The following is a 22,804-nucleotide window of genomic DNA, read 5'->3' on the forward strand; positions in this document are numbered from 1 at the left end:
CCTCACACCATTGCCCCCCTGAAGGCAGGACCTCCTGGGCCGGACTCATTCCCGGCCCGAGCTCAGCGCCTGGCTCTTCACAGGTGTGAGCACCATCATGCTAATTAAGGACACCTGTGGCCTCTGCGCCCATGGCCACCCAGGCAGCCACAAACCCTGACGTAACTCCAGCCGCATTTTGCTATTAAAAAATCAAACTTCAGGGAATTGGATGCGGAAGAAAGTTAATTTGCAGCATTGCTGTGTTTACTTAAATTTCCTGGAAAAGGCTCCCATTGGTTAATGACTGGGGGGAGGGGACCACCAAATGGAGAAGGCCACTGGCTCCCCTGTAACCATTAACCAGCCGGGAAGCTGGCCAGCAGGATTTAGCAGCCGCAGCCCCGCTGGCTTACTGTACACATAACATGATCCAGGACAGCAGGACCAAGCCAGCACTTGCAGCCTGAGCCCACTGCAGACCGTGAGTAACAGCTGCCCGGCCTCCAGAACCAAGCCGTGACTGCGTCTTGCTTACTTGAATTTTTTTTTTTTTTAAACAGGGCATGGAAACTTAGGGCAACCAACAGTGACAGGAGACCCCCCTAGAGAGGGTTTTCCAGAATCTGTGGGTCACTCACAGGGGTTTTGATTTTTCCTGGGCTCCTGTCTTGCAGGAGTTGACACGGAATTAAGAGCCATTCCCAACTATCACACGATGCCCCTAAGGCCAGCCAGATAGCCATTAACAGCCTCTGAGAGGGAGTCTGAGAGCTGGGATGGACCGCACAACAGAGCGCCCCTGCTGGGGGACACAGGCAGGGGAGAGCAGTGCCCAGGTGACCCAGCACAGACTATACCCTACGGCGCTGCACACACCTCCTCCCCGGATGAGCTGGGGCAAGGATCCTGCAGACAGAATGGAGCTGCCAGCATCACAGCACACAGGCCGAGGTTTAAATGCACAGGGCCTAGGACTGTGCCTGACTTGTGCCGAGCATCTAGAAAAATAGAGAACACAGTGGGTGTGTACTGCATGTGTGACTTCAAAAATGAGGGACAAGGAGGATCTACATGAAATGAAACCCAGGGATAATATTGCTACTCTGCACTTTTACGTTGCTGGGTTTTCACTCTAAAGAAAGGCAGAACACAAGCTGTGCAGTCAGAAGGCTGGGCTTGGAATTTCAGCTCTCACTCCCTGGGCCTCAGTTTTCTCATCTGTACAATGGACCCAGGCTGACCCAGGAAGTGAGGTCCTTAAAGAAAGCACTGTTAACAGCTGTGGCTGATATTCACAACAGTCTTGTGAGGTGGGTAGAGTTTTAATCCCCATCTTGGAGGATTAGCACAGGAGGGGATTAGCACAGGATGGGATGAGGCGTGAAATCTGAGACAGCAGGAAGAGAAGGAAAGAAAGAAGAACTTCTACTGGGGGCAAGCCCACCCCATTCCAGGCTGTGAACCGCATCAGGTCCTTGCCCAAGAAGGGGCCAAAGACAAGTGTGGAGATGGCCAGGACTGAAGCAAAGATCTCACTACAGTCTGATGGGGCAGTGACAGAGAGAAGCACAGGGGAGGGCTTCCTGGAGGAGGTGAGGGAGTGATCCAGGGAAGGGTCAGGCCAACAGAAGGCAGGAGTGGAGCCACATGGGGCAGGACTGGAGCTGGCCCATCTTTGTCTCCAGTTCTCAGGCCAGAGCCGGGCTTTGCAAACATTGGAGAATGGGATGATCTCCCTGGTGTGACCCAGGCAGAGGGATGAAAGTCTGGTACGTGCCGGGAGGACACTCCAAGAGACACAGTGTTGCTCTGAGATTTCAAGAGGCCAGATTTGGGGTTGGGGGTGAGGCAGGGCTCTCTGGGCAACCTGAGTGAGGATCAGCCTTGCCTGGGAGCAACGGGAGTCCCTGACAGCTTTTCTGCAGGAGACTGGCCCATCCGCTTGATTCTGGAAACATGCCCTGGCTGCTGAGGAAAGAAAGGTTGGCAGGAGGTGAGCAGGAGGCTTGGAGATCAGGTGGGGGAGGAGGGGCAACTGGGAGGGATGCCAATTCCCAACCTTGGGCTGTGTCCTAGAACTGGAGAAGAGGAAAGACCCCAGACACGTAGACAGTCAGATGGGCCAGGCCAGGGGTAGGTGTTGTTATCAACTCTATTTTATATCAAGGAAACGGGCAGAATTTAAACAGTGAACCCAGGTCACCTGGGTCATCGAGATAGTGCTGAGATCTCCATCTGACTTGGTCTGCCGTGAAACCCATGAAAATAGAGATTGTCTATGAGCCAGGCAACTGGGCAGGGAGGGGGCGAGGCTCTTATCAAAGCCAAGAAGCCAGGAACAGGAGGTGTATTTCCACCATGTGGAGGGAGGCAGGCAGGGGGGTTGAGGGGGTCTCAGAGAGAGGTTTTGTGAAGCTCTGGGTTTGCAGTGGGCCAGGAAAGGGCCTCGGGGTATGTTCCGGAGCAGACTAGTGACTCCCACCCTCGGTGTACCCCCATTCTCTTGGGGGACTGGTTTCACTGTGGGTTCCCAGCCCCCTCCCAGCATAGCTATTCCTGGGGGTGGGGTGGTGCAGGGGGACCTGCTTCTCCTATAAGCATCCTTCCTTTATAGGAATAGGGGGGCATTCCATAAAGCACAGGGGTTGGGACCACTGGCCTTGCAGATAGAGTATCTGCTTACTGATTCTGACCTTGGCTGTATTTTTTGGAATCATCAAACATTTTTAATGGCTTATAATTAATTTTTTATTGTGGTAAGATATATAAAGATTGAGCCTTTCAGCCAGGTTTAAGTGTACAGTTCTCTGGTATCAGGTACATTCACATTGTTCTGTAACCATCACCACCATCCATTTGCAGGACTTTTTCATCATCACAGACTGAAACTCTACCCATTAAACCCTAACTCTCCATGTCCCCACTCCCCACTCCCCACCCCCAGTTCTGTTAACTACTAACCTACCTTCGATTTCTATGCATTTGACTGTTGGAAGGCTCTCATGTGGCTCAGTCAGTAAAGAATCTGCCTGCAATGCAGGAGACATCCTGATCTCTGCCCCTGGTACCTAGCACCGAGTTCCAAAAACCCTCGTAATTCCCCAAGTGATAAGACCGCTGGAATCAAATATTTGGTCTTTGACCCTGCTTCCTGAGGCAGAGCTCCAAAATCCCTTGGCATTTCCTGGGTGACAGCAGTGTCCTTTGCTCTAATGAGGAGATGCTGGGTGACCTCCTGGATGGCCTCAGGATGGGGGCTGGTCACCTGAAGGACCAAGTCATGACTGGAACTTGGAACATTCAGCCCCATCCTGCAGGAAAGGGTGAGGGGTTGGAGATTAAGTTCATGATCAATTCTGCCTATGTGATGAAGCCTCCATAAGCATGCCAAAGGTGTGCGGTTCAGAGAGTTTCTGAAGGTACATGATGAGAGGGTGGTATACATACAAGCCACAGGGACAAGAGCCTCTGTGCTTAAGACCCCTCTAGACCTTGCCCCACTCTCTTTATCTGGTTGTTCATCGTTATTTTACCCTTTACTTTTTAATTATTTTAAATTTTTAGTGGAGTATAGTTGATTTACGATAGTGTGTTGATTTCTGCTGTACAGCAAAGTGAATCAGTTATACATACACAAGTATCCACTCTTTTTCTAGCTTCTTTTCCCATGTTCTTCACTATGAAGTATTGAGTAGAGTTTCCTGCGCTATAAAGTAGGTTCTTCTTAGTTAGCTGTTTTATAATAGTAGTGTCTGTATATTAATCCCAATCTCCCCATTTATCCCTTCTCCCTCACTTTCCCCCCAGGTAACCATAAGTGTGTTTTCTGTATCTGTGACCCTATGTAAGTCCATTTGTACCATTTTTTTTTAGATTCCATATATAAGGAATATCATATGATATTTGTCTGTGTCTGATTTACTTCACTCAGTATGGCAATCTGTTGGTCCATCCATGTTGAAGCAAATGGTATTATTTCATTCTTTTCATGGCTGAGTGATACCCCATTGTACATATGTATCACATCGTTATCCATTCCTCTGTCACAGGACAGGTCCTGACTACTGTAAATAGTGCTGCAGTGAATGTTGGGGTATACATGTTTTTGAATTATGGTTTTCTCTGGATATATGGTCAGGAATGGGATTTCTAGATCATATGGGAGCTCTATTTTTAGTTTTGTAAGGAATCTCCATACTGTTCTCCATAGAGTCTGGACCAATTTACATTCCCACCAACCCTTTTCTACACACCCTCTCCAGCATTTATTGTTTGTAGATTTCTTGATGATGGCCATTCTGATCTTGCATTCCAGGAATAAATCCCACTTTGACTTAACATAAAATCCTTCTACTATGCTGCTGGATGCTATTTGCTAACATTTCGTTGAGGGTTTTTGCAGCAATGTTCATAAACAATATTTGTCTGTAGTTTCCTTTTCTTATGGTGTCTTTGTCTGCCTTTGGCATTAGGGCAATGAATGAGTTAGGAAGCGTTCCCTCCTCGGTTATTCTGGAAACTATTCAGTTCCCTATTCAGTTATTCTGAAAAAGTTTGAGGAGAATTTGTGCAAATTCTTCTTTAAATGTTTGGTAGAATTCAAAACTGAAGCTATGTAATCCAGGTTTTTCTTTGCTGGGGCATTTTCAAATAATTATTCAATTTCCTGACTACTTATAGGTCTATTTAGATTTCCTGTTTCTTTGTGGTTTAATTTTGGCATGTTTTGTGTTTCTGTAAATTTTCCATTTCATCTAGGTTATCGAATTTTTTGGTGTGTAACTTCCAATTTTTTCATAGTATTCTCATAATTTAAAAAAAATTCTGTGGTATAGGTAGTGACAAACCTTGTGCTCACCGGGACCCAGGGACCCCACAGGGACTGAGACAGAACTGTGTCTGAGTGTCTCCTGCGGAGGTTCGGGTCAGCAGTGGCCTGCTGCGGGGGACAGGGGCTCTGGGTGCAGTAGCCCTGGGTATGGCATAAGTCCTCTTGGAGGAGGTCGCCATTAACCCCACCATAGGGCCGCCAAAACATACACAGGACTGGGGCAATAGACTCTGGGAGGGCACACACAAAGCCTTGTGCACATCAGGACCCAGGAGAAAGGAGCAGTGACCCCCGGAGAGACTGACCCAGACTTGCCTGTGAGTGTCCAGGAGTCTCTGGCAGAGGTGTGGGTCGGCAGTGGCCTGCTGCCCGGTTGGAGACAAAGCCTTTGACTGTGTAAATCACAACAAGAGATGGGAATACCAGACCACCTGACCTGCCTCTTGAGAAATTTGTATGCAGGTCAAGAAGCAACAGTTAGAACTAGACATGGAGCAGCAGACTGGTTCCAAATCGGGAAAGGAGTCCATCAAGGCTGTATATTGTCACCCTGCTTATTTAACTTATATGCAGAGAACATCAGGAGAAATGCCAGGCTGGATAAAGCATAAGCTGGAATCAAGATTGCCAGGAGAAATATCAAAAGCCTCAGATATGCAGATGACACCACACTTCCGGCAGAAAGTGAAGAAGGACTAAGAGCCTCTTGATGAAAGTGAAAGAGGAAACAAGTGGAAAAGCTGACTTAAAACTCAACATTCAGAAAACTAAGATCATGGCATCCGTTCCCATCACTTCATGGCAAATAGATGGGGAAACAGTGGAAACAGTGACAGACTTTATTTTCTTGGGCTCCAAAATCACTGCAGATGGTGACTGCAGCCATGAAATTAAAAGACGCTTGCTCCTTGGAAGAAAAGCTATGATTAACCTAGACAGCATAATAAAAAGCAGAGACATTACTTTGCCAACCAAGGTCCGTCCAGTCAAAGCTACGGTTTTTCCAGTAGTGATGTATGGATGTGAGAGTTGGACTGTAAAGAAAGCTGAGCACCGAAGAATTGATGCTTTTGAACTGTGGTGTTGGAGAAGACTCTTGAGAGTCGCTTGGACAGCAAGGAGATCCAACCAGTCCATCCTAAAGGAAATCAGTCCTGAAAATTCACTGGAAGAACTGATGCTGAAGCTGAAACTCTAATACTTTGGCCACCTGATGCGAAGAACTGACTCATTGGAAAAGACCCTGATGCTGGGAAAGATTGAAGGCAGGAGGAGAAGGGGACAGAGGATGAGATGATTGGATGACATCACTGACTCAATGGATATGAGTTTGAGTAAACTCCAGGAGCTGGTGATGGGCAGGGAAGCCTGGCGTGCTGCAGTCCATGGGGTCACAAAGAGTCAGATACAACTGAGCAACTGAACTGAACTGAACTGATAAGTAGTAATGCCCCTACTTTCATTTCTGCTTTTGGTAATCTGAGACTTCTCTCTCTGTCTTACTTAGTCTAGTTAAAGGCTTATCAATTTTGTTAATATATTTGAAGATTAGATTTTATTATAATTATATCCTAATATATTGTTATAATACTATATAATATATTTTGGCTTCGTTGATTTTCTTTAACTTCTATTTATTTATCTGTGCTCTAATTTTTATTGTTTCCTTTCTTCTGCTAGCTGTACTCTGTTTTGGTGCCTATTTACATGGAATATCTTTTTCCATTCTTTCATATGTGCCTTTGGATCTCAAGTGAATCTTTTGAAGTGAGCATATAGTTGTTTCTTTCTTTTTTTTTTTTTTTTTTTTATCCATTCTGTCTATCTCTGCCATTTGACTGGAGAATTGTGTCCATTTATATTAATTACTCATATGGAGGAACTACTCGGTAATTTTCCTACTTGTTTTCTATATGCCTTATAGCTGTTTTGTTCTTTATTTCCTACATTACTAATATTTGAGTGGGTGTGTTTAGTTGATTTTCTGGATTACATGGGAAGATATATATTCCTTAATACAAAGGAAGGATTTTAATTCCCTTCTCACTTCCCTCTGTGCATGTGTGTGCTGTGTTCAGTCATGTCCGACTCCTTGCGACCCTATGGACTATAGCCTGCCAGGTTCTTCTGTCCTTGGGATCCTTCAGGCAAGAATACTAGTGTGGGTTGCCATGCCCTCCTCCAGGGGCTCTTCCCAACCCAGAGACTGAACTCAGGTCTCCTGCATTGCAGACAGATTCTTTACCATCTGAGCTACCAGGGAAGCCCTTCTCCGTGCACACTCTAAAACTATTTCTTTTCGGGTTTTAATAGAAGTTACATTTAATATAGTAAAGTTATAACACTCTCATTTGACTTTATGCCAGATCATCTTCAATAACATACAAAATTGCTCTGATAGAGTTCCATTCCCATATTCTTTCGGTTATATAAGTCACAAATTACATCTTTATTCATTGTGTGTCCAAAAAGATACATGAATAATTATATTTTATGTGTCACTCTTTTAAATCATATGGAAAATATAAACAAGTGGAACTACAAGTCAAAATGATAATACTTTTTCTTGCTCATATATTTACCTTTTGCAGAGATCTTTACTTCTTCTTACAAAATCTACTTACTTTCTGATGTTCCTTCATTGTAACCAGAAGTACACCCTCTAGCATTTCTCATTGGAGAGGTCTAGTGATAATAAGCTCCCTCAGCTTTTGTTTATCTGGAAATGTCTTAGTTCTTCCTCACTTTTGAAGGACAGTTTTGACTGATAGAGTATTTTTGGTTGATAGTTTTTTTTTCTTTTCTTTCAGACTTTGAATGTATTAACTGAATGGGTATTTAACCTTTCTGAGCATCTATTCTGCCTACCTAAAATCAAAATAATCCTTTATACTTTGTTGTTGGTGAAGCAATATTTTGGGCACCTGTTTTGGTATTTTAAAATCATAGCAGGTGCAATTCATACTTTCAGGTGAGGAAATCGAGGCTCAGAGTTCTGACTTGCCCCAGGTCACACAGCCAATGTAGAAGAAATTGGAACTTGAGTGGGGTCTTCACTGGGGCTTCTGCCTACTGCTCACCATGCCCCACTGCCTGGGAGGACCCACATCGTCTAATGAGCATTTCTGATTTTGCAGGACCTGGCATCCTTGACAATGCTGCCCACCCTGTGCACCTGTCTCCTCTGGCTGTCTACCAGTGGGCTCTGGACCGTCCAGGCTAAGGGCTCTGGCACTGACGTGAGCACAAGGAACCCTCACAGGGACTTGGCTCCAAACAATGTTGACTTTGCCTTTACCCTGTATAAGCACTTAGTGGCCTCAGGTCCAGGCAAGAATGTCTTCATCTCCCCTGTGAGCATCTCCACGGCCTTAGCTATGCTGTCCCTGGGCGCCAGAGGCTACACACGGGAGCAGCTTCTCCAAGGCCTGGGCTTCAACCTCACTGAGATGTCCGAAGCTGAGATCCACCGGGCCTTCCGGCATCTCCACCACCTCCTCAGGGAGTCAAACACCACCTTGGAAATGACCATGGGTAATGCCTTGTTCCTTGACCACAGCGTAGAGCTTCTGGAGTCATTCTCAGCAGACACCAAGCACTACTATGAGCTGGAGGCCTTGACCACAGATTTTCAGGACTGGGCAGGAGCCAGCAGACAAATCAATGAGTATATCAAGAATAAGACGCAAGGGAAAATTGTGGACTTGTTCTCGGAGTCAGATAGCTCGGCCATGCTCATCCTGGTCAACTACATCTTTTTTAAAGGTACCCCTCACCCATCCCATTCACTTAAAGCCATCAAAACCCAGAGTGTACTCTTAGGCAAAGTCTTTGATCTTACAAAGCACATGCAAGTCTGAAGAGTCTCCATCTTCACCATGATCCTATTAGAAAAGTGAATTATATCATCCTCACCAAGGATCAAAATGACACTCAGAAGAACAGTTTGCCCATGCTCTTGCAGGTTGGTTCAAGGCCCACACATGTAACCATGAACCTTCTGAGTGCCTCATGGTCTACAGATATTGGCCAAGTTCTGACTGACAGTCAGGCATGTGGTCAGGGGCTGGAAATCCAGCCCAGAACCAGACAGACAGCCCACACTCTCAAGAACTTCCGGCCAGCCTTTTAAACGCTTCCCAAGCCATTTCTGACCAAGACCCCTCTCAGTCAAACCGCAGCCCCTCCTCACCAACTTGGAGCAAGATTTTCCAAAGTGCCTGCCGTAAAAATCACCATGGAGGCCTGTTAAGATGACAGATCCCAGTGTCCATGCCCGATCTACTAGAGCAAAACTGCAGCAAGAATGTTCTAGAATTTGTATTTTTAACAAGGCCCCCCTCCCCCAGCCATGTTTATGAACAGGCAGTTTGGGGATATATTAAACTTTGGTAGCTTAAACAGCACAAATTTTAGGCTAGTTACTTGTGTGTATGTTTTGAGAATTTTAACATCTGCCCTCTTAGCAACTTTTAAGTTTATGTTAGTGTTAGTGTGTTAGTCACAGTCGTATATGACTGTGACCCCGTGGACTGTAGCCCACCAGGCTCCTCTGTCCATGGGATTCTCCAGGCAAGAATACTGGAGTGGGTTGCCATTCCCTTCTCCAGGGGATCTTCCCAACCCAGGGATCAAACCTAGGTCTCCTGCATCGCAGGTGGATTCTTTACCGTCTGAGCCACCATGGAAGCCCCTACAGTGTTATTAACCATAGTCACCATGCTGTCCTTAGATTCCTGAAACTTACTCATTTTATAACTGGAAGTTTGTAACTTTGACCACATTCACCCATTTCTTCCATCATTCTATTCCCTGTTTCTATAAGTTCTATGTTTTTAGATTCCACATATAAGTGACAGCATACAGTATTTGTCTTTGCCTGTCTGGTTTATTTCACTTAGCATAATGCCTTCAAGATTCATCCATGCTGTCACAAATGGCAACATTTCCTTCTTTTTAGGGCTGAATAATATCCCAGTCAACGTGTGTGTGAATATAAATGCACTTTTCTTTATTCATTCATTTATCAATGGACACTTAAATTGTTTCCATATTTTGGAAACATGGCTAATGTGAATAATGCTTCAGTGAACATGGGAGTGCAGGTATCTCTTCAATATAGTGGGTTCATTTCCTTCTGATAATTCCTAGAAATGGAGTTGCTAGATCATGCGGTAGTTCTAGTTTTAATTTTTTGAGGAACCTCCATACTGTTTTCCATAACGGCTGCACCAATTTACATTCCCACCAACAAGGTGTGAGGGTTCCCCACATCCTTTTCCCCACATCCTCACCAACACTTGTTTTCTTTTTAATAATAGTCATTCTGACAGGTGTGATGCAGTTATCTCATTGTGATTTTGATTTGCATTCCCCTGGTGATTAGTGGTGCTAAGCACATTTCCTTGTATTTATGGGCCATTTGTATTTTTTATTATTAATTTATTTATTTTAATTGGAGGCTAATTACTTTACAATACTGTAGTGGTTTTGCCATACATTGACATGAATCAGCCATGGGCTTACATGTGTTCCCCATCCTGAATCCCCCCTCCCACCTCCCTCCCCACCCCACCCCTCAGGGTCATCCCAGTGCACCAGCCCTGAGCACCCTGTCTCATGCATCGATCCTGGACTGGTGATCTGTTTCACATATGGTAATATACATGTTTCAATGCTATTCTCTCAGATCACGCCACTCTCACCTTCTCCCACAGAGTCCAAAAGACTGTTCTATACATCTGTGTCTCCTTTGCTGTCTCACGTATAGGGTCCTTGTTACCATCTTTTCTAAATTCCATACATATGTGTTAGTATACTGTATTGGGGAGGAGGAAATGGCAACCCACTCCAGTATTCTTGCCTGGAGAAGCCCATGGACAGAGGAGCCAGGGTTCACGCAGAGTCGGACACGACTGAAGTGACTGAGCATACTGTATTGGTGTTTTTCTTTCTGACCTACTTCACTCTGTATAATAGGCTCCAGTTTCATCCACCTCATTAGAACGGATCAAATGCATTCTTTTTAATAGCTGACTGATATTCCACTGTGTAGATGTACCACAGCTTTCTTATCCATCCATCTGCTGATGGACATCTAGGTTTCTTCCATGGGCCATTTGTATTTTATCTTCTTTGGGAAAAAAATATCAATTCAAGTCCTCTGTTCAGTTTTAAATTTGATTATTTGAGGCTTCTTTTGATATTGAGTTGGATGAGTTTCTTACATTTTTTTGGATATTACTCCCCTTATCTATGTTTTGCAAATATTTAATTTCATTCTGTAGGTTGCCTTTTTACTTTGTTGACTATATCCTTTGCTATGCAGAAGCTTTTTGGTTGGATGTGGTCCCGTTGGTTTATTTTTCCCTCTGTTACTTGTGCTTTTGCACAAAAAAAAAAAAAAGATCATAGCTAAGATTAATGTCAAAAAGCTTCTTTTCCCCCTTCTAAGAGTTTTATGGTTTCATGTCTTCTGTTTAAGTCTTTAACACATTTCAAGTTAATTCTTACGAATGATGTAAGATAGGTGTTCAATTTCATTCTTTTGTATGTGATTATCCTTTTCTCAGATCCATTTATTGAAGAGATTATTTTTTTCCCCTTGAGTATTCTTGGTTCCCTTGTCATATATTAGCTGACTATATATGTGAGGGGTTATTTTAGGCTTTCAGTTCTGTTCCATTGGTCAATGTGACTGTTTTTATGCCTGTACCTTACAGTTTTGATTACTGTAGCTTTATAATACAGTTTGAAATCAGGAGGTATGATGCTTCCAACTTCCTCTTTTCTCAATATGGCTTTGGCTATTCAGGATTTTTGCGATCCCAATCAAAAGATGGTATTCTTTACACCTGATCATGGGAGGACCAAGAAGTCTCAGAATGTTTGCCTGGAAATGTTTCTGGATGATCCCATGAATTCTGCAGGCCATGTCTCCCACGAGACTATGCACTCTCGTGCACAGCATCCTCATCTCTTTGGGCACCCTAGTGCCTTTGCATAGTGCTTGGCACATGGAAGAATCTTGGTAGTGGTTACATAGAGGTTCTGCAACACCAGTAGAGAGAGGACCCTCTTGAGCCTAAAGGGAGACTGAGAGATGGCTGGCAGGACAGGGGCCGACAGGGTATCATTTGACACAGGGCTTTGCTCTCACGATTTCTAAGCATTCTCATGACCAAAATGAGGCTGAGTTGATAGAAAATAATAGTTCCTGGTAATAAAATCAGAAAGAGTTTGAACATCTGAAAGAAGAGCAGATATTGGCGGGAGTGTGGGCTGCTTGATTGTACACAGATTTGCTATGATAAAGCAAAGCTAATTAACAAGCCCCTGTTTAAGCTGTGAGATACTCTGAACTGTTTCCAGCAAGCCAGGATAATCACAGAAATGAAGAAGGGTGTGGCTCTCATCACTAAACTTAGGACCTGGACAGTGTCCCTGCTGTGTTCCTTACTTAGTAAACTGTCTTAACAGCTCTTTTATGGAGAACATTAGAAATATTGTTGAAAGATCTTCCAGGGACTCGTCCTTGCTGTCTCCAATTTCCCTTCATAAATTCTTATGAATTTTCAAGAAAAAAAATCCCTTAAAGTAGAGGTTATATGGCATTCTGTACTTGGTTTTCCACCAAGCTGGATACATGATACACTTGCCTCTAGAAAAGAAATACTCAGTAAAAAGCACACAGCAAACTTTTAAGGATGAAAAACCTCGCACCAAAAAATACTTCATCCACATTTTTTGGGCTGTGAATTGGAGCCCTTGGTCACAACACACACCCCTTTAATTCTGAGGAGTCCAGACTTCCTTTGTTTTTGTTTAGTCACTAAGTCATATCTGACTCTTGCGACCCCATGGACTGTAGCCCACCAGGCTGCTCTGTCCATGGGATTTCCCAGGCAAGAATACTGGAGTGGGTTGCCATTTCTTTCTCCAGGGGATCTTCTGGACCCAGAGATCAAACCCATGTCTCCTGCACTGGCAGGCAGATTCTTTACCACTGAGTCACCAGGGAAGCCCAGAGGATGACTTGAGAGCCCATAAACTATCTCATGTGCTGCGAGACAGCCTCAGTCATGAGAGATGGACCAGGCACAGTCCCTGAGTCTCCAGGACTTTCATCCATTGCTCTTTACCCTGCATCCTCTGGCTTCTACCTGTCATCTCCCTTAGAAGTCCTTCCAGGGTGTTGAGGCTGGCTCAGAACCAAGAGTTTTGGTCTCATGGTCCAGAGATCCCACAGGTGGACAGATGGAGAATGGTCTGCTTGGAGATATGCTCTGGCCACCTTCAGGCAGTCTCAGTTGGCAAACAGTGACCTCACAAGGGTTTCTGGGTTGGAGGTCAAGGGCAGCCAGAACACTTGGGGTCTGCTGGTCTCAGGGTCCTCATTCATCTCCAGACCTGGGGAGACAGCCTAGAGCCAAGGAGGCCCTGGTGAGACTCAACCCATGTCTAAATATCCAAAAATCTGTCATCTCCAAGAGGACTTGAGTTGCTTGGAATAAACTCAAGGGCTGAACAGGCTCAGCAGGCAGGCATTACCATCAGGCAGGCTTTGGCTTCATCTAAGGAGCAATTCTGGTGACTCAGATGTAAAGAATCCACCTGCAATGTGGGAGACCTGGGTTCAATCCCTGGGTCAGGAAGATCCTCTGGAAAAGGGAACGATTACCCTCTCCTGTATTCTTGCCTGGGGAATTCCATAAACAGAGGAGCCTGGCGGGTTACAGTCCATGGGGTTGCAAAGAGTTGGACATGACTGAGTGATTTTCACAAGGAGCAGCTTCCTTCCCATCAGTACTGACCAGTAGTGGAAAGTCCCATCAATTACAGTAGTCAGTTCCCCATCACAAGAGGATTGTATGATGCTATTGTGGAAAGTGGTGGAGTGGAGGTCCAGGTGGGGATGGGAGTCTGAGACCTTGAAGGACTCATCTCACCCTGATCCTGTCTCTAGGAAATGTGTTGTGGCCCTTGGGGCCACTCAGGAGGGGAGGAGCGTCCTGCAGGAAAGTGGGTGACCAGGCTGCATGCTGTGCTTCTGTGGCAAGGACATCAGGGGCTGAGGATGGAATGGTTCATCAGTTCCCCCAGCACTACTTCCAGAGCCCTCCAATCCAAGATCCACTTGATCCAAAGTCTAGTGTACTGAATCCTATTCCCAAATTCCAGGACTGGCATCCTCTGTTTTCTCTCTCCTTCCATTTTTAGAAGTCAGTCTCAGAAAGCATACTAATCCTCAGTGATCCCAGAGGAGGATGGAGCAGGCTTTACACTTCTGGGAATTTCACATCCTAGCACAAAATTCCAGCAGCCCTGGTGAGGACCTTCCAGATTGAGGAGGCCACTGCGTAACTTGCTTGGTGGTCATCCCTGGTGCTCTGATGCCACCCAAGCTGTGTTTTCCTCCTGCTCTCACAGGCCTGTTTTCTCCCCTCCCCTTTGCCCCTCTCCCTAGGCATGTGGGCACACTCCTTCGACCTGGAAAGCACCAGAGAAGAGAACTTCTATGTGAACGAGACGACCACAGTGAAGGTGCCCATGATGTTCCAGTCGAACACCGTCAAGTACCTGAACGACTCAGTGCTCCCCTGCCAGCTGGTACAGCTGGACTATACGGGCAATGAAACTGTCTTCTTCGTGCTCCCAGTCAAGGGGAAGATGGACTCGGTCATCACCGCGCTGAGCCGGGACACCATTCAGAGGTGGTCTAAGTCCCTAACCATCCGGTAAGCCCTTAGCCAACTGAGTTTCTGCAGTTCCCAGAAAGTGGGGTGAGTAGAAAAAGGATCCATCTAGCTATCCTTCTACCCCTAGACTTGCCCTCCAGGGCTTATTGTTTCCCTGTGTGCTGGGTTCTCTGACCTAGAAGTCACACTTGTTTATCCACCTGTTGATTGACACGGGGATGCTCTGGGGCATTCCACAAAAGGAGGTCCTTCTTAACCAGGAAGTTGATAGCCACCCCCTGTGTTATTACATCTTTGATCTTTTTCTTAAACTGAGTTTACCAGCCCACACTGATCCATTCTATTATCTTGCTTACCTGCCACCAACACTGCTAAAGATTCCTGAGAGACCATAAAGATACATAATGAAACAGACCACAGTACCCACCCTGGAAACAATGCAAAGCCTGAAAGTGAAAGTCCCGCAGTTGTATCTGACTCTTTGTGACCCTATGGACTGTACAGTCCATGGAATTCTCCAGGCCAGAATACTGGAGTGGGCAGCCTTTCCCTTCTCTAGGGGATCTTCCCAACCAGGGACTGAACCCAGTTCTCCTGCATTGCAGGTGGATTCTTTACCAGCTGAGCCACAAGGGAAGCCCAAGAATACTAGAGTGGGTAGCCTATCCCTACTCCAGCAGATCTTCCCGACCCAGGAATCGAGCCAGGGTCTCCTGCATTGCAGGTGGATTCTTTACCAATTGAGCTATCAGGGAAACACACAAAGCCTATGAATGGTTAAATCACTTGAGGGATCTAACGCTTCTTCCATCAATCAACCAATCAGTAAACAAGTAAGAAAGTAAGGACATAAGTGCATAATAAACTCATTTTTCCCAGGACCCCCTGAGCTAGAGGGAAATCAAAATTATAGTCAAGCTTGTGTCCAGCCCTGATCCTCACCTTGAAGGAGGGAGCAGATGTTCTCGAGAAGACGGTCCTCACTCTTGGGAGATTGTAGTTTTTGTCTGTGCATGAACCAATCAACATGAGAGCTGGTGGGGGAGAGGATGCAGATTCAAAGGGGAGAGGGGCTGTAGGAGAAGGAAGCTTCCCTTGGATCTAGAGTCTCTCAAGAAGGCTTGTGGGCCAGGCACCATGTCATTCATTCATCCGTCCATTCATTCAGTATCCACATATGGAAGCAACTGTTATGTATGATGCACAAGGCTAAGCAGAAGGGATGTACTCTAGAGAAGAAAGCAGACTCTAGTGGAATTATTAGGGGTACAGTGCCGTAACCTCTGTCAGAGCAAGAGAGGGAAGGAAAGGCATAATGTATAAAACTTGGGGGAGGGTGGGAAACTGGACTCTGCCCCAGGCAACTGGGGAAGGGGCTGCAGAGCAGAAGGCTTTCACTTTGAACTGAGCTTCAAGCCTGAGTAGAAGTTCAGCCAGCACGAAGCACCCCAGGATCACAGGTGGAAGAGGTAACAGCACCAGCCAAGTCAGGGAGGTCAGCACCCGAGCACCGTCAGCCCCAGAGGATAAGCCAAATCCCTCTCAGATGAGCCTGGTAATCCAAAAATTTTGCAGGCAGAAAAATCTAGAAAGAAGCTCTTCTACTTTATTATAGACATAGGCTTTGTGTTCCATGGTTTGGGGTTCTTTCTATTATAAATGATCCTCTTGGAGAGCTGCTGAGTGCTGGTGCTTCTGAAGAGGTTAATCCAGTTCCACGAGTGGGCGGAAAGTTCTAGGGCATTTCTTCTGCAGGTAAGAGTGGTGTGGTCAGTTCTGTGTTCCAAAGAGATCCCCAGAGCCACATGGGGGCCATGGAGGGCATTCTTAGTGTCCTTGGACCAACCATCCCTGCCTCCAGGGTGTGTGCATGTGAGCCCGTGTTTGGTTCATTTATCCATCCATCCATCATGTGCTCAGTCGTGTCCTACTCTTTGCAACCCTGTGAATGCCAGGTTCCTCTGTCCATGGGATTTTCCAGCCAAGAATACTGGAGTGGGTTGCCATTTCCTCCTCCACGGGATCTTCCTAACACAAGGATCAAACTCGTGTCTTCTGCATTGCAAGTGAATTCTTTACTGCTTGAGCCATTGAGAAAGCCCCATATGTTTGGTCAATAGTAGGGACCCATTTGCCAGTTTTTCTGGTCAACTGTCCCATCTCTACCTCACCCTCACCCCTTGAAGGGACTCTGTAATTCAGGTACAGCCCCACCGGGTGGTGATAATGCTCTGTGATTCAAATTCAAAACCCTGATGTGTTGAAAATAAGACAAAGGATACCCTTTCTCTTTACTTCAAAAATAATCTCTGAAGTAAAATACTTAAAACAGCATTCATCAGTAACACGTGCCGTCTTCTTCTAGATTTTTAAAAAATAAACATTCAAGGTAAAACTTTGCACCTTTAGACATCATATGTGATTGGACATCTACTTTATCCCAATGATGTCACCCACGGCTCCTCACCTGCACACTCACGTGGCCACTCCTCACTCCTCCCCACTCCCAGCGTCACTGCCCCTTCCCCACCATGCTCTCCAATGCATCCGAGCTCAGCAGCCTTCAGAGCCCAGCTGATACCCCACCTCCCACTGGAAGCCCCTGGGCCCTACTCATGAGGTGCTCTCGCAAGAGCCTTCCCCGGAGTCCCCTTGCTCGGCTGTCACCTGCCTGCTGCCGGCAGGTCATGGGGACAGCTCTCGGGGTGGGGCAATGGGGCTCCGAAGCAACGAGTCCTGGTTTCTTCACAGTCCTGCTGCTTCCCAGGGGTGTGACTTTGGAGAAATTCCTCCGCCCCTCTTTAAGTTTTAGTCTCTCAATCTGGAAATTGAAGATGTTGACTCCACTTTGTAAGGTTGCACAGATTAGGCGAGGTAAAGGAGGTCAGGAAGGTGAGCCAGGAGCTGCCTGGTATGGGTCTGCCTCCCTTACCTTCTGTTGCTCTTTCTCATCTAGATAAGTCCCACATCTCGTTGGCCTTGGATTCCTCCCCAGTTCCCCAGGTTGCCAGCCTCCAGGCCTCCACAGGGTGGCTTGTGCTCAGTGGAGAGAAGCTCTCCAGCCTTCCTTTCCCCAATGGACAGCGCGCGCCCTATCACTGACTTCAGGGTTTCAGGCATCTTCTCTCCCCCGTGTGGTGTAGATGAGGGCAAGCACAGACAGGGATGGGACTTGGCTAAAAGCACACAGCATGGCTGGGGCCAGGACCGCTGCTTCCAGCTGCCTGTTCCCTCCACTCCTCTGTTTCTCCCAGGGGATGCTTGGGGACCACAGGACTTTTTTTTTCTTTTTAAAATTAAAGTACAGGATGAGATGGTTGGATAGCATCATCGACTCAATGGGCATGGGTTTGGGTGGACTCCAGGAGTTGGTGATTGACAGGGAGGCCTGGCGTGCTGCGGTTCATGGGGTCACAAAGAGTCGGATACGACTGAGCAACTGAACTGAACTGAACTGAATAGTTGATATGCAATACTGTGTTAGTTTCAGATGTACAGCAAAGTGATTCAGTTATATATATCCTTTTATCATTCTTTTCCACTATAGGTTATTACAAGATAATGAATATAGTCACCTGTGCTATTCAGTAAATCCTTGTTGTTTATCTAATTTATATATGGCAGTGTGTATCTGTTAATCCCATGCTCCTAATTTATCCCTCCCCCCCCTTCCCTTTTGTTAACGATGTTTTCTATGTCTTTGAGACTCTTTCTGCCTTATAAACAAACTCATTTGTATTATTTTTTAGATTCCACATATAAATTATATCATATAATATTTGCCTTTTGCTGTCTGACTGACTTCACTAGTATGATATTCTCTAGGTCCATCCATGCTGCTGCAAATGGCATTATTTCTTCCTTTTTCATGGCTGCCTAATATTCCACTGTATATATATACCACATCTTCTTTTCCATTCATCTGTTGAAGGACACTTAGGTTGTGGCGTCTATTGTAAAGAGTGCTGCAATGAACATAGGGGTACATCTATCCTTCCAAATTAAGCATTTCCTCTGGATATATGCCTGGGAGTGGGATTGCTGGATCATATGGTAACTTTTTAGTTTTTTAAGGAAACTCCAGACTGTTTTCCACAGTGGCTGGACCAATTTACATTCCCACCAACACTGTAGGAAAGTTCCCTTTTCTCCACTCCCTCTCTAGCATTTATAGACTTATTATTTATAGACTTTTTAAATGATGGCCATTCTGACTAGTGTGAGGTGATGTCTCAGTGTGGTTTTGATTTGCATATCTCTAATAATTAGCAATGTTGAGCATCTTTTCATGTGCCTGTTAGCCATCTGTATGTCTTTTTTGGAAAAAATGTCTATAGAGGTCTTCTGCCCATCTTTTTGATTGGGTTATTTGGGTTTTTTGATATTGAGTTGTATGAGCTGTTTGTATATTTTGGAAATTAAGCCCTTGTTGGTAGTATGATTTGCAAATATTTGCTCCCACCCCATAGGTTGTCTTTTCATTTTGCTTACCATTTCCATTGCTGTGCAAAAACTTATGTTTTATTTGATCCCATTTTTTTATTTTTGCTTTTATTTCTCTTGTCCACAAGGACTTCTTTAGGGATTCTTTCCTTCAGAGTCCAGGAGTTTAGCTGGATTGAATGGAATCAGCTCCAAGAAAGAGCTGAGAAGAAAGGACCTTGCAATTCAGAGGCCCAAAGAAGAAGCTGCCCGTGTGTTGGAGGGAGAGGCAGGTCCTGCCTCCTGCCCTGTCCCCTCCCCTCTCCCCAAACAGCAGGTCCAGCAGGCAGGCAGGGGCATCCCAGGGGAAACGGGAGTCTGGCTGGCCAGACTCAGCCCAGGAAAGTCTAACCCATCTGCTTACCCGAGCAGCCAGGTGGACCTGTATATCCCAAAGATCTCCATTTCTGGAGCCTACGACCTTGGGGGCATCATGGGGGACATGGGCATTGCAGACTTGCTCAGCAACCGGACACATTTCTCAGGCATCACCCAAGAGGCCCTGCCGAAGGTGTCAAAGGTAGGTGTCTTTACAGCCCCTCCATCCCTCTCTACCAAAATTCACAGTACAAACAATAACAAGCAACACAGAGCCCATCCATGAACAGGTCACTAGACCCCAGGCTGAGAGGTCTTCTCCAAGCCTACAGTTTACAACAGGCTAAACGGAGGCTCAGCAAGAACATGAGCTCCCTAAGGTCACCTAGGAAGCTGGGGACAAACCAATAGCACAGTCCAGCATCCACATGTTCTGCCAGGCCACACAGAGGGGGCTCTGCAGAAGGCAAAGTCGTCATGGCAGGACTGCTAGCAAAAGGAAGGGTCTGCATGAGATCACACCGAATCTCCATCCTTCAGCTTTAGGTTCTGACACTCATTCACCCAGAAAATATTACTGAACGTGTTCTATGTGCCCCCCCACCTGTGCTAGACACTAGGGATTCCTCAGACATGGCCCTGCCCTTGCAGGATCTTACTGTCCTGTGGATGACAAGAAAAGAGAGGGGGGAGGGAACAGGAGAGTGACAGCAGCCCCTGCCCTCAGGCACACAGACTCTGACCATTGTGATGCCTGGCACACAGTATGCGCTCAACAGTGGCTGTGTGTGAAGGTCTGGGTCAAACTGCTGCCTCCTTACAAGGTGGCTGCTACCCCAGTTTCTCAGAGGAGGACTCACTGGGTCTGGGAGAGTGAATAACTCATCAAGGTCACAGAGGCAATAAATAGGCTAACATATGACTCAAAACCTCATATTTCCAGGACATATTTCTAGGAACCCTGCAGGTTCCTAGCCCAGCTCAGGTTCTCCCTAGCCACGCAGGCCTAATTACAGAGTTCTCTGAGCCTCGGATTCCCAGCTGCTCCATCCATGAGAGTCCTGTCCCTTTGTGGTGGTTGTTTAGTTGCTAAATTACATCTGACTCCTTGCAACCCCATGGAGCCCTCTAGGCTCCTCTGTCCATGGGATTTCCCGGGCAAGAATACTGGAGTGGGTTGCCATTTTCTTCTCCAGGGGCTCTTCCCCACCCAGGGATCAAACCTGCATCTCCTGCATTGGCAGGCAGATTCTTTACCACTAAGCCACCAGGGAAGCCGTCCTATCTCATAGGTGGTGTTATTTAATCAGCCAGTTCCGATCTGTCCAAGGGTTTTGATACAAGCCACTCAAGGGTTTTACTGGCTTGAGAATATCTTCTATTGATTATAACTAGGGATGTTTGAGAAGTCACAGATGACCCTTTCTCCTACAGAGTGGGTACTAGCCTTTTGCATAAGTCAAACCCTTCTATTTACCGGCAGAGTGAAGAGGGAATCAGGTCTCCGTCCACCAGCCCAGGACCCAGTAAGGGACGCCCGACTATGGATGCTGAAGTCCAGTTTCAGCCCCAAGTCCTTTTATCTCCTTTGGTGGGCTCCACCTGCCGGTTTTCTAGGGAGGCAGTCTAGGTGTGACCTGGGTCCGGGAGGTGGACAGATCCCAGCGCTAGTCGGGGACTGTCACATAGATGAGGAATCAGTAAGTGCCCTTCTCTGAGCCTCAGTTTCGCAGTCCAGAAAACCGAGGGTGGGAGGAGCTGAAGCGATAGAGCTCGGAAAGCTCCGCCCACGCAGCAGGGGCTCACCCGCCACGCGGGTCTGTTCCCTCCAGGTGCTCCATAAGGCCGCCCTGCAGGTCGACGAGAAGGGCTTAGAGGCGGCCGCCCCGACCCGGGTCAGCCTGAGCGCAGCGCCGGAGCCGCTCGCCCTCCGCTTCAACCGGCCCTTCATCATCATGATCTTCGACGACTTCACGTGGAGCAGCCTCTTCCTGGGCAAGGTTGTGAATCCGACCTAAGGGTGCACTCCCAGGAGCCACAGCTGCGTCTGACTCAGGCACCCAGACCCCACAGAAAGGGGGGTTCCCCTCTTGTAATAAATCACTGTCATTGCTACTGGTGACAAGTGTGGTTGAAGGGGAAGAGGGGGCCGACTGATACATTGAGTAATATCAATATAATACTGTGCCAATGTAATTTTCTGGTTTCGATCCTTGTCCTGGGGTTATGTGATATGTGGAAGCACCATGAAAGGTCTATGGAAACATCATTATTTTTGTAAACTTTTGTCAGTTTGAAATTATTTCTAAGTAAAAACTTTAAAAAGAAGGAATCTTCCAAGTCAAAACGCAACAGAAAGATGTATTTAAAGTGCTGGGGTGGGCGGATGTCATATCTCTCAAAAAGCAAACAAATAAACAAACAAAAATCCTTCAAAATTTAAGACAAAATAAAGGGATTTTTCAGAGAAATAAGAGTTGAGGAAACTTACCACCTTCACTAAGAAAATTTTAAGTAGTTCTTTGCAGAGAAATAAGATGCTTCTCGATGGAAACTAGGACGGACACAAAAGAATGAAGAGCACTGGAAAGAGTAACCATGTGGACAAAGAAAAAATATTTTTAAAAACATTTAAAGGATAACTAACTGTTTAAAACAAAAAGAGTTATTGATTTACTGCTTTTCAACTCCAAATTCTCCCTTCATTGCTGCTCTGCAAAAACTGATCTGGACCTTTTAGATCAGCGTTGGGACCTTTTATTCAGACCTGCTGCTGTTGCTGCTAAGTCACTTCAGTCATATCCGACTCTATGCGACCCCACAGACGGCAGCCCACCAGGCTCCGCCATCCCTGGGATTCTCCAGGCAAGAACACTGGAGTGGGTTGCCATTTCCTTCTCCAATGCATGAAAGTGAAGTGAAAGTGAAGTCGCTCAGTCATGTCCGACTCTTAGTGACCCCATGGACTGCAGCCCACCAGGCTCCTCCATCCATGGGATTTTCCAGGCAAGAGTACTCGAGTGGGGTGCCACTGCCTTCTCCTATTCAGCCCTAGGCATCATATTAAGCTTTGTTAGTAGAGGTCACTAGAGAAAGATTGCAAGAGGAAGAGACCTTACTCTCACAGTTCAGGGCAGAAAACAGCAAATGAGATAAAGGAGATTCAAATGGATAGATACATAAATAGATTATATAGATGATAGATAGAAAAATAATAGATGATACATAGATAATTAGATGATAGATACAGGATGCTGGGAAAGATTGAAGGCAGAAGAAGAGGACGACGAGATGGTTGGATGGCATCACCAACTCAATGGACATGAGATTGAGCAAGCTCAAGGAGATGGTGAAGGACAGGGAAGCCTGGTATGCTGCAGTCTCTCGGGTTGCAAAGAGTCGGACACAACTAAGCCACTGACACCATATACCTTGAGAGAAAAGAATTGAGGGATACTTTGGTGACTCAGAAGGTAAAGAATCTGCCTGTAAT

The 22,804-nt window shown here is 46.1% G+C and overlaps 1 protein-coding gene across 5 annotated transcripts; it reads left to right on the forward strand.

Moving 5' to 3' along the window:
- The first annotated feature begins 357 nt into the window (after window positions 1–357).
- Window positions 358–21,507, forward strand: SERPINA6 (serpin family A member 6). 5 transcript variants are annotated; one of them, XM_020899163.2, is made up of 5 exons: window positions 358–463; window positions 7,951–8,578; window positions 14,280–14,550; window positions 19,366–19,513; window positions 21,144–21,507. In XM_020899163.2, the coding sequence occupies exons 2-5, from the start codon at window positions 7,969–7,971 to the stop codon at window positions 21,327–21,329; spliced, it is 1,215 nt and encodes a 404-aa protein (XP_020754822.2). In that variant the 5' UTR covers window positions 358–463; window positions 7,951–7,968; the 3' UTR covers window positions 21,330–21,507. The 5 variants fall into 5 exon arrangements, with proteins under 5 accessions (XP_020754822.2, XP_070333999.1, XP_070333998.1 ...); XM_070477898.1 differs by having other exon boundaries at window positions 7,951–8,347; XM_070477896.1 differs by lacking the exon at window positions 358–463 and adding an exon at window positions 1,734–1,751.
- The last annotated feature ends 1,297 nt before the right edge of the window (window positions 21,508–22,804 follow it).

Source organism: Odocoileus virginianus, chromosome 16, assembly GCF_023699985.2.
Source record: "Odocoileus virginianus isolate 20LAN1187 ecotype Illinois chromosome 16, Ovbor_1.2, whole genome shotgun sequence".
NCBI lineage: Eukaryota > Metazoa > Chordata > Mammalia > Artiodactyla > Cervidae > Odocoileus > Odocoileus virginianus.